The sequence below is a fragment of the Vigna angularis genome, chromosome 7 (genome assembly GCF_016808095.1).
Source record: "Vigna angularis cultivar LongXiaoDou No.4 chromosome 7, ASM1680809v1, whole genome shotgun sequence".
NCBI lineage: Eukaryota > Viridiplantae > Streptophyta > Magnoliopsida > Fabales > Fabaceae > Vigna > Vigna angularis.
The window spans coordinates 17,316,385-17,333,572 of record NC_068976.1 but is presented as its reverse complement, the minus strand read 5'-3'; the positions used below and the strand labels follow the sequence as shown (position 1 = coordinate 17,333,572).

Genomic DNA, 17,188 nt, shown 5'->3' with positions numbered 1-17,188 from the left:
CGACGAGCAAATAATTTTTTTTAAAAAAATACATAATAGAAATCGACAATAAAAGAAAGGCTATTGAAAACCCCGATTTGACTAATGTCATACAAATATAAACATAAGCCCAATAAGATGCGTAGGTAAAGGCTACTGAATACACGGCTCAAGAAAAAATATTTTCAAAATTCTGTATCACAATTGAAATGCAAGAATTACGCCGAGGGCAAAAGCAAGTCATCGAAACCTCCAAACTGCTACGACTGCAGAAAAGTAATGTATCACTCCAGTTTTTCCAATTCCCCCATTCTCTCAATGATAGCCTGCGAGCACAAAAACAGGTTAGTTATCGAATTGAGGTTTTCTGTTCCACGGACTTCATAGCTATGTCAAAACAATTACACCCAAAACAGCATTTTCATAAGCGGAGAAATGTGTAGGAAGAAGTTATAGAAGTAGACAACTATGCCTGAAATCATAGTGTATAACAACAAGGCTTAAACCTTAAAGCAGCAGCCATACATGGAGTGCTTAGAAACCAAAATAATGCATACCTTCTTGCTTGTTTCTTGCAGTTCACCCGCTAGAATGAATTCATCAAGTATAAGATAGACCTTCAAGACAAACAGGTAAATTACATGAGTAAGTAAGCGTTCAAAAATAGTAATAATAATCTCAAGGAAGAAAAACGTTCAATATGGTGGGCAATAACTACTCCAGTCCTAACACTAAACCACCATGAACTGTACTTAGAAAGAAAAATAAAACAAAGATCAGTAAAAATCATTATAACAGACATACATACATACATCCACCAGAGGATCTTGATGTATATAAACGATGACATTACATATTGATTATATTCTTTGGTTTTCCACATGTATGAGGTAATCCTGTCCCAGACCCCTTTTTAGCATTAATTTATAGTGTTACATATTGATTAGTGCAGCTAAATAATCAATGTAGCATACTGATTATTGTCGGGTATGGTTTGTCAATATTCTAACATGAGCTCAAGAATACACGCAGCAGAAGAAATCAATTAATAGCAATACCGAGACTAGAAACTACGGCTTATAGTCACCTACATCCACATAAACAGTCACACAATTATTTTACTGAAAATAAACTATAACAAGCAAAGAAACACAGGAGTGAGATAAGAACACAATTGTAGAGGGAAAATAAGATGAAAAACAAACCTTATGGAAGTTAAATACCAAATCAAGTTCACACACATTGCTGAAGAAGTGATCCAGTATTTCCACAAACAAATGAATGCACTCTAAGTATGCCAATTCATTATCAGTGATATCAACACAGAGTGAAAAAAACAAGCCAGCATATCGCCTGTATATTATCTTGTGCGTACGAAACTGCAATACACGAGACGGTAAGAACACCGACAGACAAAAACATTGTAGCAATTCAGACAGTCTAAGAACGACAGAACCAGAACCTCGTCACAGTTCCATAACATCAATCAATAAACAGACAAACAACAAATTGCATGATAATCAAAATGGCGGAGAGAAAATTGACCTCGACGAAATTAGTGTACTTAGGATCTCTGTTTACGACGAGGCGATGAACCTGAGAAAATTGAGGTGAAAATTAGGTTAAGGCGTTGTTAGTTGTGCGAAAAAGAAGAGGAATCGTGTTGAGGAATCGTGTTGTTGTTACCTCGTATTCGACCTTGTGTTTCTCCGAATCCTCAAGAGGAACGTAGTATTTGGCAAGACGAGTCTTGCCCTGTCTGTTCTGCAACAGAATGAATCGGATCTGCAAACACGAAAAGGATACAACAATTTACAAAAACCAAATTGAAAATTGAAATGAAAGCGAGTATCAGTAAGAGAAATTTACCATTTGCAACGATGAATTAGGGTTCCGGAGAAGGAAGAATTGTGCAATGTATCTAAGTGCGAGAGACGAAGAAGATGATCATACCAACGACTTTACTTTGAAACTCTCTCTATGTTATTTTTATTTATTTTTATTTTGTTTTTGGATGCTGCTAGCGTGTAATGACACAGACGGGAGAGACAAGGGTTTTGCCTATATTTTGACTTTCTTTGAAGTTTGAACTTTCAAATTAATTTCGAATAAATACTTCAAATAGTTTACATTTTTATATAATCTCCTTTTTATAATTTAAATTTAGAGTGAAAGAAAATGTTGTTTTAGTTTTTGTAATAAAATAGCTCTCTTTCCTTTAAAATCTAAAATTGTTGTTTTATTACAGTAAAACATGTAAATTTTGATTTGGGTCATTTTAAGCAATTATTTTTATCATTTTGTAATTTTAAAGTTTTTGTCTAAATATTTAATATTAGATGGAAAAATATCTTACGTCCATATAGTAACAAGTACCAAATAAGAACAGACAAAATAAAGTTTGACAAATGTAAATAAAAATATTAAAATTAAAATTAATTTGTTTTAAAAGAACAAGTTCCTTACCATTTTTTTTACAATAACTGCTATGACTTTTCCAGAAGTTTTTTATTTTTTTTTATTTTTTTCATGTGTCTTTCTACTATTGTGATTCTTTTCTTTTTTGCTTAAAAACTATTATAAATTTTAACCTCACTAAAACATGTTAAATGTATACATTTTAGTATCAAACCACTGAATCATAATACATAGTACACCAAGAAATTATTTGGACGACACTGTACTGAATCTAGATTAAATTGTTTTGACATAGTTTAAATACAATTTTTGGTAGAAATAACTCTTCATTAAACTTTGCTTATTTTTTATTGAATTAGATTATTTTGTTAAAAACTGATTTTCATGCCAAAAAAAAAACTATACTAATATTTAAACTAAGAATAATTTACATAAAGTTCAAATTTCAATACTACAAATGAAAAAAATTCCTCAAGCAGGGTCAGAGTGAATACTATAAGTGTTGTTGGTAGATGGAATTTGAAGCAGCCAACAGAGCAGCTCCTATGGAAGATCCATCTTTTGTATGTTCTATCACCACATTGTTTGATTTTTCTGACCCTAGCAGCTCTTTCACTGAATCTTGCAAATAAGTCCTGTATTGAGGATAATTTTCGTATAAGCCCCCATCAATGGCAACAACACTTCTGTTTCCATTGCCAAATATGAGACCTCTGTCATCCTCTTCCATTTTCTGTAGAATCCCCACAATTCCTGCACCAGCTAACCTCCCTCCTCTCCTTACAATAGTCTCACAAACCTCTAAAACTGTTTTTCTTTCACTTAAATTGGATTCAGCCTGAAGAGAATGAGCCAGTGATTAAGTATTATATGCAATATTTTAAGTAGATATGATAGAAACACATGGCTCATGCTTGACAGCATCACATAATAATATAATCATAACTCTTCATCTTGAAAGTCTGATGCACAAGGACATTTTTTTCTCCATTTTCCTTAAGCTTTTAAATAAATTAAATTTTGAAGAGTTAATTCAAAAAAACACTATTAAAAGAATGAGTATTATATTTGGATTGTAAAATAACCAAATGGTGCTTCTTTATACAACTATTATAGTTTTCTTGGGAAATTACCATCTTCTTTCTTTATCCATGAAAGAAATACCCGTTTGTAAGTTGGTAATGTTGAGTTATGGAACATGTGCTTAAACTGCATTTTCATCAAGTTTAGGACAAGAAATTTTTACCCCTAATATATCATAGAGGAGGGACCCAACTGCATGTAAGTCGCCAGAATAGTCTTGCTGCATGGCACATAGATCTGGGGTTCTGTTAAGTTTATATAAAGGCATATTTCAGTTTGAATATAGCTCAAGAGTCTTAAGCCGAAAATATACCTTAACCAGCATAACATGTATATGATAAGAAGGTGTAGAGTTACTAGATGCAAAGAGTAAACTATGAAAATTGGGATGCATTAATATATACTTTGGAGAATGAATAATTGAGAGAAAACTAGAAATGGTAAACTGAGATTAGAACTACGTGAACAGAGTGACTGTCATATGATTTCACCTCTGATTTTTAACTGAAATGAAATTTACCCGAGTATGAATGGTGTAGATAGTTTTTGTGGGACAAATCTGCCAAACAAACCACCCTCTTCAGTCATTTTCAGTAACACTCGTCTAACAATGTCGCCTAGATACAGTCCTGAGATTGTCTTTTCAAAGATCTGCCAAGTAATGTGAAGAGAACCAGTGACTCTTCTACTTGCTACTTTGTCGGAAGAACATCTAAATAATAGAGGAGATGGTTCAAAAGTTACCTGCTCCCCTGGATTGATGGTAGCAGCATCCATTTCCCTGTCAAACTCGGTTGAAGGGAGACTATTTGAGAAAGCTCCCCACTCAGTGCTAATGATCTGAATTAAGGAATGCTTTGCTCATATTAAGATAATATTCTTCATCCATAGCATTAATATGAAGAAAAGAAGGAGAGTAATGAAGTCTATATTAACCATTTTGCCAGAAGAAGAGGCATGGCCCTGTAACTTAGGAATGGCACTGATCTTCTCAACATAGCAAGCATTGGTTCCGGTACCCAAAATGACAGCAGCCACAACATCACTGTCCCAGTATTCCGCTCCAGCTAACGTTCCCACAGCATCATTCACCTATTAGGTACCCATTTTCTAAAATTATAGCACCACTCTATAGGTTTGCACTTTGAGTTTAACTTTGACAAATTGACACATTGTATAATTAGATTCCATATATGAATTTTAAAGTAAATAACTAAAGAAGCAACAATTTGAATAACAATTCATGATTGTTTCAGTCTGTTTTGGTTAAGTTCTTGAACTTCTATAAAACTATTGACATCAAAACAACATACCAGAGCAGAAACTCGCATATCTATTCCTTGTCTTTCCATTGCCTCATTCAGACAAGCAACCACATCTCTTCCTGCCTGTGTAAGTAGTTTGAAGTTTCAGCCATGCCAGAATTGGGATAATATATTTCAGTTACCATTTAACTATACCAAAACATAAAGTTAATGGTACTGATTAAATGACACAACTTACATTGCCCCTCATAATGCACAGTGCCCTTGAATTAAAATTTATGGTTTGTTTTTAAATATAGTGGCAAGGCAACTACTATCTTAGTTTTGTTTGAAGTTTTTCTGTGAATGAATGCACACCAAGTTAAATAATAGAGATTGGAGAGTGGTTCTGCACTCAGGAAAGGTAGATAAATGCATACTGTTCCAGAGACTGCAAAACCCTTTGTCCACTTGATTAGTATGCCAGAATCAATAGATGTCTGCTTCACAGGAAATGAAAACGTGAATCCAATCTCTCTCTTTCTTCCCGGTGAGATATGAAACCCACCATCCTCCTTTGACACAAATTCTGCAAGCCCTGAAGCAATGAAATCAAACAGCTCCTGCAATGAAACTCAGCATCTGTTTGATGAGAAAAAATAATCTGACAGATTAAAAGTCATTCCTATCATCATTACTTTTATAGTAACTATATATGTACCATGATCTCTAGTTTCTGATTTTCTTAGAAATTGTTCCGAAATAAGTGTTCATAAAATCAAATAGCAGAAATGTCCTGAGTGAGTGACCAAGGGCAAGTTTACATATAACAAAAATCTCATACCCTATATGGGAACAGACAAATTATAGATTTGAAAGCACTACTTAAACATGGCGACATTTTGAGAAAAGCAAAATGATCATCATATATTATGCAAATAAATAACTTAGTTTGTTACTTGTGATGTAGCAGACATGAGATCCTGTGGTATAGAAACTTGATCAAACTCAGTGTCGATGACACGCTCATCTTTCCCACCCAACTGCACCCTCATCACACGGAAGTTTGTTCCACCAAGATCCAAGGCATAGAACAACCCTTTCTCATTCCTTACATGTCACAATCCAACACAACACACATCAAATCATTAATAACAACACTAGCCACCCCAATATAAGTTTAGCTCAATCCTAAATCATTAACATGCTCAATCCTAGAACCTTGACGAATAACATAACATACCCAGTGGGAAGATTTTCAACATAGGTGGGTATCATGGGAAGCCCGGGCTTAAGCCCAAGCCCAGCTCGCATATCATCAGACATGGTTTTGGCCACTTGCTGAAGAAGGGGGAGAGGAGTGGCACACTCGCGTTTCAATTCCGTCAATATTCTCGTTGCGGTACTTGACACGTCAGATCGGAGAGCCACCGTGAAGCTCCGCCGTGGCGACCGTGGAAGGTAGGAGCCTGCGGCGAAGCAAGTGGCGGCAGTGACTGTAACGGACATCATGCTTGTTTTTCTCTTTTTTGCTGATCCAACACATTCTTTATGTGACCAAAAAAAAACACAGCAGTAATTAAACTCACTTGTTTGCTGATGATGAACCAATTTCAGTCCTTAAAACGGTTGTTTTAACTTTTGAATTAGTTAAACACGGTTTATTTTTGTTATTAATTAATATTATTATTAGAACAATGTTAATCATACTTATAAAACAGTAATCTAAGAAAAACTTACAAAAGAGGGAAATAAATTTAAAGTGAAATATTTTAAAAAAAAAAATACGAATATAATCTACTATTATAGACAGAAGTTATTACAATTTTCTCTATATACGATTAATTAAGATTTATTGAATGCTTTGAATTTTATATAACGATAATGCCACTGCAAAGATTTTCATTGTGGGGTAAAACATTTTATTACATTGATAGACTTAGAAATTAATGTATCTTGAATTAAAACATAATTAGCTCTAAAATAAAATATCAAAGTGCATTCATATATCAAAGGCCGATAAATAAAAAATAAAAAAACTGGACTATATAGTAAGTATTCAGATCAATGTGGTCTTTTGCAATGCTGGGCTGCGGATGTTAAAGCCCGAGTATTGCACTCATTCTTCCTTTTGATGGGCCTACCAAACTTTGAGCCCACAACCAAATAAAAACTTGCATGCGTCCAAATCCAGTGAAATATTGAAATTTAGTAAGGATTTAGTATTTTTTTAGAAAATTAAAAAATAGTTAAACCTAATATTTATAAATAAATAAAAATCTATGTGATTCTAAAATAATTTCCTCACGTATATATGTTTAGGTTCTAAACAGCACACTAAGGAAACACTTTTTTTAATACAAGAAGAGAGAACAAACATTCTCAAGAATTTTACACGATATAATCAACATATCTTACATCATTAACATAAAGCTTGCAAATTTTAAAATTTTAGTTAGTTTTTATATTCGTATCATAAAAATTATTGCATACGTAATTATAACTACATTTATTTACCTAAAGTGTGAATAAAAAAACTACCATTTGTAATAAGAAATTCTCCCAACCACTCATCTTCATTTGCTTGCTACAAATTTGTCTGAAAAAAAATTAAAAAATGTGAGCACAGTCAAAACACTCATATACACTTTTTCTTTAGGTCACTGAACCTCGTTTTAAGTTTCTGTTGTAACGTTTTTCTAAGTTCTTGATATTTCAACTCCAAACAATGTAGATAATTACCTTCTTATCTTATATTCATATCTATAGGTCACGAAATGTGTTTATAATTAGCACGATCATAATCATTGTCCAATACATAGTAAGTACAATTTACCTATAAACTCGATTATAGATTGTACTTAAAGTTTTTTTTGGGGTTTATAGTCACTCAGTTGTCCCAAAGACATGACCGACCGGTCTTTCTAACACGTTAATTATACTCGACCGGTCCATAAGAGTAGTCATACAAACTTACAGTAGAGTTAATATTAAACATTCTAAATGTAATATGTTTATGACTAACTATCATGGAAATTAAATTATTTTTTCAATCCAAAGAAAACAAAAACATTTATAAAATGAAAAAGTTGTACACATTCACAAATTAACATTTTTAGAAGAACTTTGTGTTCCAAAAATCCTTTTAGTTCTCTCTTAATAAGGAACTAGAACTAAAACTCTTTAAGTTCTGTAATTCGGAAAGTATTGAAAGATGATTAATTATATTTATAATACAAAGTTTTTTTTAAATGGGATTACAAATTTAGAGAGTAAAATCCAATTTTTCTCTAAAGAGGCTATAGCTTTTGAGAATGATTATAAGTGGTAAGAATAAGAAACCCAAAAACCCTAAATTTGTCGTTTTTGGTGTGGAAAAGCAGTACAACTTTAAACCTAGTTCTTAATTAATGATTAAGAAAATGGAAGCAACAAAATGATGCATATTACTTACTCCTCTAGCAAGACCTTGTGGGATGTTAGATTCGGTGGGATAGTACTGTGTTCGTAATGCATGGCTTGTCCCAAAATACAATCACACAAGACAGAGAGAAAAAAACAGTATAAATATCCATGTGCTGGTGCATGTGTCTGCAATTATCACCATCATTATCATCTTGTGTTGTTCTCCAATGAACCAACCCTAATAGATGCCTTCAAAAAGGAACAAAAAAGGAATAGAAAAAGCAGTGTTCTTCATTATGCTTTGCTCAGTAAAGTGTTGCTGAGAGAAGGACAACCCAAACAGATCACGACCCAACCTGCTCCTCTTCTCATTTTTTCCTTTTCTTATTCTTTCAATTATTGTGCTTAATACAACAATTCTACCTCCTTGATTTGTTGACCATCATCATCATTGTGTCTCATTCAATTCTTAAATCATGCTACTAATCCTTCAAATAATTCATAAAAGATTCTCGGCTTCCAAGAAGAAATTCTTGCAACCACGACAAAAATAAAAGTTTATGGTGATAATGAACAAAGTTGACAAAGAAAGACCACGTCTTATTATTTTAATATATTTTAAGTTTTTTTTTTAATTTCTATAATTTTTAAAAAATCGGCCCTTTGTCGGTGTTATACCCAAATGTTATAAAGGTAAATAAATACGAAATAAGGTATAAAAATATTATTCTTTAATCAAATTTAACCTGTTTGGGACAAAATGATTAATTTAACAATTTTTGTTAAAATTATAAATGCAAACAAATTCAATTTTAAATTTGGTAGATAAAAAGTAAGTTCGTTTCGTTCTAACTTTAAATGATTAAATTTAATTTTTTCATTTGGTATATGAATGAAAAATAAATTTGTAATTCTAAATATTGTTTAAATAATATTTACTTGATGGGTATGAAAATGAGAAACAAATCACTTACCATGTGATTTTAGAGAGTTGAGATTCAAATTTCACTCCTTTGAAAACTTAGGAAGTAACATTTTGTAATTGCATCGTTACCAATGCTCATCATTTTATTTTGGGGAAAGACATTTTGCTCTTGTTTATAGGTAGAAAACTGAAAAAAAAATAAAAGCGTGGACTTCCTAATTATTACTGGTCCTGCTAAGAGAACAATGTTTTAATGCTTTATATGCATTGTCTCCCTCACATTAATCCTCCATTTCTTCATCTAATTACTCCTGACCATAGATTTAACTTAACACATTGACATAACATAATCACATTACTAATTTAATCAAAGCACTAAATGTCCTCAAATGCTAATATTGTTCCATAAACTCATACATTCTTAATGAAGTGTTGCGTATAGAAAACAACATTCTGCATTAGCACAAGATCATGTGAGAATATATAAACTTAGAAAACTCATGGCAAGAAAAAGTAACTACATCAAACTGGGTTCCACATCCACCTTCCACCATAATTAGATGGTCATGCGTGTGCATGGCAGAAATAGCAGAAATAGCAGAAAGTACATTACAACATTCTAATTCCATAACTCAAGAACCATGATTCAGTTACCATGATGTTCTTTACATTTTCACTATTCCACAACCCCATATAATTAACGATCAATAAATTACTAGTTATCAACTTGTAACTGAACTATACAATTACCAATAACTAGTAACTTATTCATTGTTATTTGGTAGAGTTGTGAAATTGAAGGAGAAATTTAAATATACAGTACTGCTACGATCATAGAAACATTTTTTTTTTTTTTGTGTTTCCTTAACACGAAGGCACTTTGTAAATAACCACGAAACAAGGAAGAATAGCCTTTGGATTGAAAACAACCAACTCCTCGAGATTCGAGTAGATTCCAGCGTACCCGGCTACAGAATCATAGGAAGCAACCGACACGTGTTCCTCCTCCGACGGCGGCGTGTCCTCCGCCACGCGCTTCACGCGCCCCGCAATCACCCGGCACACCAGCATGGCCCTCCGCGTGCCGTCGCCGCACACGACGGAGTCGTGTGCCCTACCGCTGCTTGCGGTGGTCCTCACGCCCTTGCCCTTCGCGTGTTCGCCGCCGCCGCCTTGGAAACCGTGCCTGATGATTGTACAGACACCACAGCCGGGTACGGAGGCGCACAGCGAGGATGACCCACGTGCGCCAAGTGCGCACGTTAAGGTGGTGCAGTGGAACCGCAAGAGTTCGTTGCCGTCGGCTGCGCACCTGGGGTTTTTCTTGGTGCTGCCCAGCGCACGGTTCTTAACCGTGTCCCTGCACTCCTCGAACCGTTGGATGGTGCGTTGAGTATTGTGCACTTTTAGTATCCGTTCGATCTTGCATATGGGATTATCCTTCTTCAACCAGCTCGATTTGAATATTATTTCCACTATGTTCCTTCCCGAATCTTCCGGACCCAGCTCCGAAACTGTTCCCCAAACACACAATTAATATTATTATTCAATGTAGAAATAGAATATAAATACTATAATTAAACAAGTCATAGTTAATTGAAAATTCGCAATTGTCAATTTTTTGTTATTTTTGGTGGGTGGTGCTGTGTGGACCAATAAAGAGGTGGCGCGTTGCGGAAGCAGATCATTTATCTTCCTTTGCAGCAGACAGCTGTGATCTCGTACGAATTCTCCTACACAACAAGCTATCGAGGATGTTTTGCCCCCACAAACTAATGCACTGAAATTTTGGTGGGTGCATTTTCTGAATGTTAAATTTATTCAGTGATAGATGTATCGAAGAGGAGATTTCCTAGTGATAGTGATGATGGATGTATAGAAAGAAGTTTAACGGAGATAATAAATTAATGGATCTTTTAATTTTATATAATATTTTATTTTTTATTTTTATCTAATAAACTATATTGGAATTTCTACCATTTGGTTTTTTCAAAAAATTATGATAATAAAGTTTTCAAACATGTTAAGATAAATCCAATCCTAAAGAACAGTGTTAGGGTTGATTGCGACAGAAGTAACCATGAAGAGCAAAATTATCGGATAAAAGGTTCGAATGCATGGATGGAGTCCATGTTTCGGATTTCGAAGCTGACTTTTACTTTGTAACCCCACAAACACGTTCCCTCAAGCACAAGGCAGTTCAATCAATTAACTTTGACAGAGACAGAATTGTTATAATGCTTCAAACAATGTTCCACATTGGTGTAAAGTTTTTTTTTTCTTCTTTTTCCTCAGTAAAGTGAAACATTCATGATATTAATTAGTGATAACCAGAATAAAAATCTTATTATAGTACCCTAATGAATTGTTACAGTCATTGAAAACAAACCTAGTTATATCTTCGTAAAAGAAATAAAGTCAATGGATGCACTTAAATGAATTAATTAAAGAACATTAAATTCGTTTTATAATTGACTTTTAAGTGTAGTTTAAGACTGCCAGGTCGAAATCAGATTAAGTGAAAAAAAAATGTAATAAATAACGACAAAATAATTAACATTATCTTGAATTTGAAAAGAAAATTAAACTAAAAAGTCACACTTAGAAAATAAATAAAAAAAACAGATGAAGTACAGCATTTTTTAATATCATGAAAAAAAAAATTATTATTCGAGTTAATGTTAGAAGACCTCTGTTACTGTGTTTCTCTTTGAGGATTAAAGATGTAAAACGTTAACCTGTATTAGTATACTAGCACTCAAGAACGAATAAATGAATAATTAAATGGCATTAAAGGAAGGAATTAATATTTTTCTGAAATTAAATCACATTACAAAATGGAATTAAAATATGATGCATGCATATTCTTCTGAAAAAAAAAAAAAAAAGAGAGAGATATTAAAAATACCGGCATGACGAACAGCTTGATGAAGCTCCAGACTCTCCATTTTAGGGAAGACCTCACCACAGTGAGAGCAAGCACACACAGTGCTTCTTGCAACTGGTAACCTGAATTATAACATTTTCAAAGCCATTTTCATTAAATAAAATGTTTGAATTTTTACTATAAAAAAGATAAATATATAAATTAATCAATTCAGGAGAAATTAAAGCAATTAATTTGAAGTGTTTGTGTATAGTAGTAGTACCTGCTAGGGTCAATGATCATGTGACATTCATAACAGCCAGATAGCTTTCTGAACTGCATTCCCCTGGAAGATGATGACGACGTGTAGGTTGTTCCAGCGTTTGATTTTGCGGCTGTGGAGCGGGTAGAAGCGGTCACCGGTTTCCTGGTGAGTAAACCGGTTTCCTGACCCAGAGAGCTACTCTCCGGCGAAGAGTTATCAGACCTATGCACCACACGTGTGTTCCCATGAACAACGTCTCTGAAGCTGCATATGGAGCTGCAAGAAGACCCTATCTTTGAGTACCCTTTTGAAGGGTCATGAACCCTCGATCCTTCCATCTGTTTGCAGGTTAAAAGGTTCTTGATTTGATCCCATGAAGAAGCTGCTTTCTGCTTCTGTTTCTGTTTCTGCTGTTGTTGCTGTTGCTGTGGTTTTCGTTTATGGCGTTTTGGGGTGGTGGAGTGCTCAGGCAAGGAAGTTAAGAGAGCCATGAAAGAGAGCCTTGAGAAGCAAAAGGGTAATTCTCTCTGTGTTTCATACAATGAAAAAGGTTGTCTTTTGAACAAGTTTTGATTTTTATTTTTTCTGTGTAAATGAGAGACAGCAGAATAGAAGATCTCACAGATGAGTAATAAAGAAGGATGCAGAAGGTGCTGTGTGTGGTGGGACACCCACTCATGCTTTATTTATTTATTTATTTATTCCCTCATGTTATAACATATAATGGAGTAGTAGTATTTGTATCACAATTTAATTTTTTTATTTTTTATAATATAGTTATTAGTTTCACTGCTTTGGACCTACAAACGCGTGAAATTAAAATGCACTTACCTCTGGTACACTATTGGGAATGTAATAAATAAATGTAACACTAAGATTTTGGACGTGTTCGAATACTAGTATATTTGTTGCTTCCTCTTCCTTCATTCATATATATATGTATATATATGTATATATATATATATATATTATATATATTCTCTCTCCACTTTAAAGTTTTTAACAGAGGGTGGTGGGGTGCTTGTCCTTCAACTAAAAATTTATGGTACAAGTGATGGGAGATTTGAATTTCTCAGCTAGAAGTTGGGGTTTGATTTTATTTGAACGTGAAAGTGCGATTGAATGTCTTCAAATGAATAAAAAAATTGAAAGATAGGAAATGGTAATTAATATTTGATGCTTTTTTAAATGGCCATGTGAGCACCCCTATAACTGGGAAGGTGTGGCCTACCTGTGCTTCGACGGTGAGGAAAAAACCAAGGTGTTAACTGTGTTGGAGGGTTTTCAATTGTATGTTTGAACATTCGCATATATGTATAGTTTGTAGATGTAGTTGTATACATGTGAATAGAAAAAATCCGATAATAAATGGTCTTTAATTTTTTGTTTACAATAATTAATTACCAATAAATTAAGATATTTTCCTTGAAACTAATTTATACAGCTTTTATAAATATATATATATATATATATATATATATATATTAGAAATAAGAAAAATAAATAGAAATAAATTGAATTTACTTTTTTATCACTCTTTTTGGATATTTTATGTATATATAAATCCACGTCATTTTTTATTTTATCTTATATGCGATTTTATTTGTACCAATATAAATGTTTTTGGAAACCTTATTAGTGGAACAAGTATATGTCCTAATCGTGTTCCATCCTGGAAAAAATAATTTAAGATATAGGAAATGGTTGAAAAAGGCAAGGTAGTTTTGTTAAATAAGAATTAATTGTTATGAGAAGAGGAACCTTTGAAAAGATGTGGTGAATGGAAAGGTGGCGCAGAAATAGGCACTTGACCAGGATGTGTAGTTCGTGAGAATGATGCCATCAATGGAACATAAACTATCACTTGTTGCATTGCATATATCCACGTACGCCAACATTTTTTGTAACTTCCAACTGTGCATTTTAAATAAAATAATGATAGATGACATTCTTTTATATTTATTTAAGACGGTAAAATAGTCTTAAAAAAATTAAATTTTTGTATTTAAAATAAATAAATAAGAAAAGGTAATTTCAAATGTAAAAATTTAGTGTATGAAAGTATTATTTTTCTTTTAAATAGCTCGTGTGCTTTTCAATTGCTTCCAAGTTTATATGATCAAAACATAAATAAAACTACTTCTTACACAAACTTATCTCGATTGTTCATGAGTTAATTTTAATACATCATATCCGTCAAAATAACATATTACATTATCAACCAATTAGAAACAATTTTAGGTATAATATTTAAATTGATAATTGCAAAATAATCATTTAATTATGCGTAATAATTTATGGCTAAATGCAAAACTTAATATTACATATTAATCTAGAAAAACCTGTGTTGGTTAATTTAGATGTTTGATGTGTAGTATTTTCCTTTTAAGAAAAATCATGCTCTCACAACACCAAATAATAATTCTTCATAATAATACTATTTGAAATAATTAACAATATTTTGTTAAGTAAATAAATAAATGGTTGTTAATAGATTATATAAATAATATTAGCTGTCAATATATTACTATTTTCCTTGTTTTGCGCGGTCCACGCTAGAATCAGTTAAATTGATAATTAATTATTACTTTTGTTTTCAAACCTTGTTTTTTTAATAAAAATGTGTCATTTTTTCATATGTTATCTCTTATAATGCTGTATTATTTATTTAAAACTCAATTTCTAACATTATAGTATATTTCTTTTGTTTTTTTTGATATCTTATTTTAAATATATTCTATATGTAATAACATAAAAAAACATTTTTTGTCTATAAAATAAATAAAAAATATTATGTAAAAACTGATAAAAAAAAGTACATTTTATGTATATTTACATTTATTTAATAATGTAACAAGTGAATTATAATTAGAATTTTCGATTAAAGTTGAAGTTTTCATTCATTGTTCAACTTTTTTCGTTAAACATAGACATAAAAGAAAACATTAGTGATTCTTTTCCTTTTGGAAAGTTCGTCAACGTGAGAATAAAGCAATTAGAATAGTGTCAAATAGATCCGAGAAAGAGAACAATGAAATGAAGCAACTTGTGAGATTTGGTTTGAAAAAGTGTGGATTGGGTATTTTTATTTTTTAATTTTGCTAACAAGAAACGATCATAAGATTCCAAAAGGAAGCAAAAGTTAAAAGCATATGAGCCAAAAAAACATATGCTAATTTGCACCTTCCAATCTCATTCCCTAATTTTCTTTTTCTCTAAGAATACAATGTCCACTAAAACATATATTTATTTAGACAATTCTTTTATGAATGCTTTTTCCATATATTGAAATTTAATTTATATATAATTTGATTTGTAGACATTTTAATATAACTATTTTTTAAAAATTCTCTACTTACATAAAAGAACAATAAAAACTCTTGCTATCTCAATAAAAGGTTCATACAACACTGCTCTAAATTAAATATGAAATAATTTTACTAAACATGGAGTTGGTCTTATTGCATATGTCATATTCCATGAGTTTCTGTGAGATTCAACGTACAATGCAGAAAAGGCTGAGAAATCAATTTGAATATTAAGTAAATGGGGACAAGTCACATAAAATTAGTATTATTATTAGGTGAGACATAGATTTGGCCAACCATTCAATTAGAAGAATGATCATAAAGAAAACATATAAACTACACATCACCGATCCAAACCCTATTTTTTAACACAAAATATATTAAAATAATAACAACAACAACAATAATAATAATAATAATAATAATAATAATAATAATAATAATATTAATAATAATAATAATAATAATAATAATAATAATAATAATAATAAATAGTGATAATAATAAATAGTGATAATTTAACGACTAAAATGAAAAGACATCATCTACCCGACAAAGCATATATGGGTCACCTATCTTATCATGGTATGAATTTTTATTTAATTGTTAATTCAATTACCTAATCATTCAAAGATCAAGAAATTGGTTTAGGATTAATTAATGTCCAATTTGAAACTGGATGAAGTGATATGTTTTCATTCCTTTAGAACTCAATAGTATTGATTAATTGAATAATATTCGAAATGTAATATAAAAAAATTGTCATGAAAGTTAACGATTTCCAATGATAAACTTCTAAAATGTCTATTTGTAAAATCAAACATAGTTTTGTCAAATCGGGAAAATACTTATTTAAAAAGATTAAAATGATTAATTTTTTAAAATAATTGAAAATAGAAGGACTAATTTGCGTTAAATAATTATCATAAGCTCTATTTAAAATATAAATATTTTTTTTCTGTATTTAAGGAATAATTATACTCAAAGTAAAATCAATTTTAAAATTAAAAACAAAAATTTAATAACAAGTGCTGAGATAAAATATTTTGCAAAATGTTTTACACAATATTAATTTAGATAATAATTGATTAGTCTTAAGTACGTTTTTAATCAAATTTAAAAGATTTCTTACTATTGTGAAGACGTGATGCCCTCTTATGTTACCCGTAACATTAATATCAACCATTGTTATTATTTTATTAAAATTATGATTTATATACTTTTCATACTTTTAGAATTTTCTATATTTCGTAAAAAAACAATTGATAGGTATTTTGTGAGACTCTACAAAATTTACGCACAAAAATAAAAAATATTAATTTCTTAATAATTTTCATAGAAAGTTTACGTAAAAAATTCACAAAGTATGAAAAATTATAAGATAAGATTGTAACAAAGAAATCATTTATAAATTTTTTTTTGTTACTTTTGACTTTGTGATAAGAGTTTCCTTTACATGTTCCGTGATTTCTTATGTTTATTGATATTTAAATGTATTTTATTTATGTAAATATAAGATACTATAGTTTGAATTATTCACTCTTACAAGCTTTAAATTTAACAACTATCAATAATGAGGTCACTGTTGGGTCTATCAAAGAGGAGATTCGCGTGATTTACACACAAACCAATAACATCTGAGTAAACTATATAAGGGATCGACACTACTCCTTACCAAAAACCTGAAGACAATGG

At 31.5% G+C, this 17,188-nt stretch overlaps 3 protein-coding genes across 3 annotated transcripts; all 3 read right to left on the bottom strand.

Moving 5' to 3' along the window:
• Window positions 1–49: 49 nt before the first annotated feature.
• Window positions 50–2,017, bottom strand: LOC108338209 (AP-2 complex subunit sigma). Its single transcript, XM_017574962.2, has 6 exons — window positions 1,849–2,017; window positions 1,666–1,764; window positions 1,525–1,575; window positions 1,185–1,358; window positions 537–596; window positions 50–305 (listed from the first exon to the last, which is right to left on the bottom strand). Exons 1-6 carry the CDS (start codon window positions 1,849–1,851, stop codon window positions 264–266), a joined length of 429 nt encoding a protein of 142 aa, XP_017430451.1. The 5' UTR covers window positions 1,852–2,017; the 3' UTR covers window positions 50–263.
• Window positions 2,018–2,487: 470 nt separating this feature from the next.
• Window positions 2,488–6,316, bottom strand: LOC108337213 (hexokinase-2, chloroplastic). The gene is made up of 9 exons (XM_017573686.2): window positions 5,968–6,316; window positions 5,684–5,834; window positions 5,165–5,347; window positions 4,794–4,868; window positions 4,417–4,572; window positions 4,225–4,320; window positions 4,001–4,131; window positions 3,644–3,725; window positions 2,488–3,235 (listed from the first exon to the last, which is right to left on the bottom strand). The coding sequence occupies exons 1-9, from the start codon at window positions 6,234–6,236 to the stop codon at window positions 2,891–2,893; spliced, it is 1,488 nt and encodes a 495-aa protein (XP_017429175.1). The 5' UTR covers window positions 6,237–6,316; the 3' UTR covers window positions 2,488–2,890.
• A 3,505-nt stretch (window positions 6,317–9,821) lies between these two features.
• Window positions 9,822–12,810, bottom strand: LOC108341632 (uncharacterized). Its single transcript, XM_017579291.2, has 3 exons — window positions 12,204–12,810; window positions 11,963–12,063; window positions 9,822–10,568 (listed from the first exon to the last, which is right to left on the bottom strand). Exons 1-3 carry the CDS (start codon window positions 12,674–12,676, stop codon window positions 9,919–9,921), a joined length of 1,224 nt encoding a protein of 407 aa, XP_017434780.2. The 5' UTR covers window positions 12,677–12,810; the 3' UTR covers window positions 9,822–9,918.
• Between the last annotated feature and the right edge of the window lie 4,378 nt (window positions 12,811–17,188).

Coding starts and splice junctions, on each gene's coding strand:
- LOC108337213 (XM_017573686.2), bottom strand. CDS start 6,236: ATGATGTCCGTTACAGTCACTGCCGCCACTTGCTTCGCCGCAGGCTCC. Junction 5,348..5,683: donor TCATGTCTGCTACATCACAA/GTAACAAACTAA, acceptor GTTTCATTGCAG/GAGCTGTTTGATTTCATTGC. Junction 4,869..5,164: donor GTTTTGCAGTCTCTGGAACA/GTATGCATTTAT, acceptor CTACTTACACAG/GCAGGAAGAGATGTGGTTGC.
- LOC108341632 (XM_017579291.2), bottom strand. CDS start 12,676: ATGGCTCTCTTAACTTCCTTGCCTGAGCACTCCACCACCCCAAAACGC. Junction 12,064..12,203: donor ATGATCATTGACCCTAGCAG/GTACTACTACTA, acceptor GTTATAATTCAG/GTTACCAGTTGCAAGAAGCA. Junction 10,569..11,962: donor TCAAGCTGTTCGTCATGCCG/GTATTTTTAATA, acceptor TTTGGGGAACAG/TTTCGGAGCTGGGTCCGGAA.
- LOC108338209 (XM_017574962.2), bottom strand. Junction 1,576..1,665: donor AACACAAGGTCGAATACGAG/GTAACAACAACA, acceptor CAATTTTCTCAG/GTTCATCGCCTCGTCGTAAA. Junction 306..536: donor TGCAAGAAACAAGCAAGAAG/GTATGCATTATT, acceptor TTGTGCTCGCAG/GCTATCATTGAGAGAATGGG.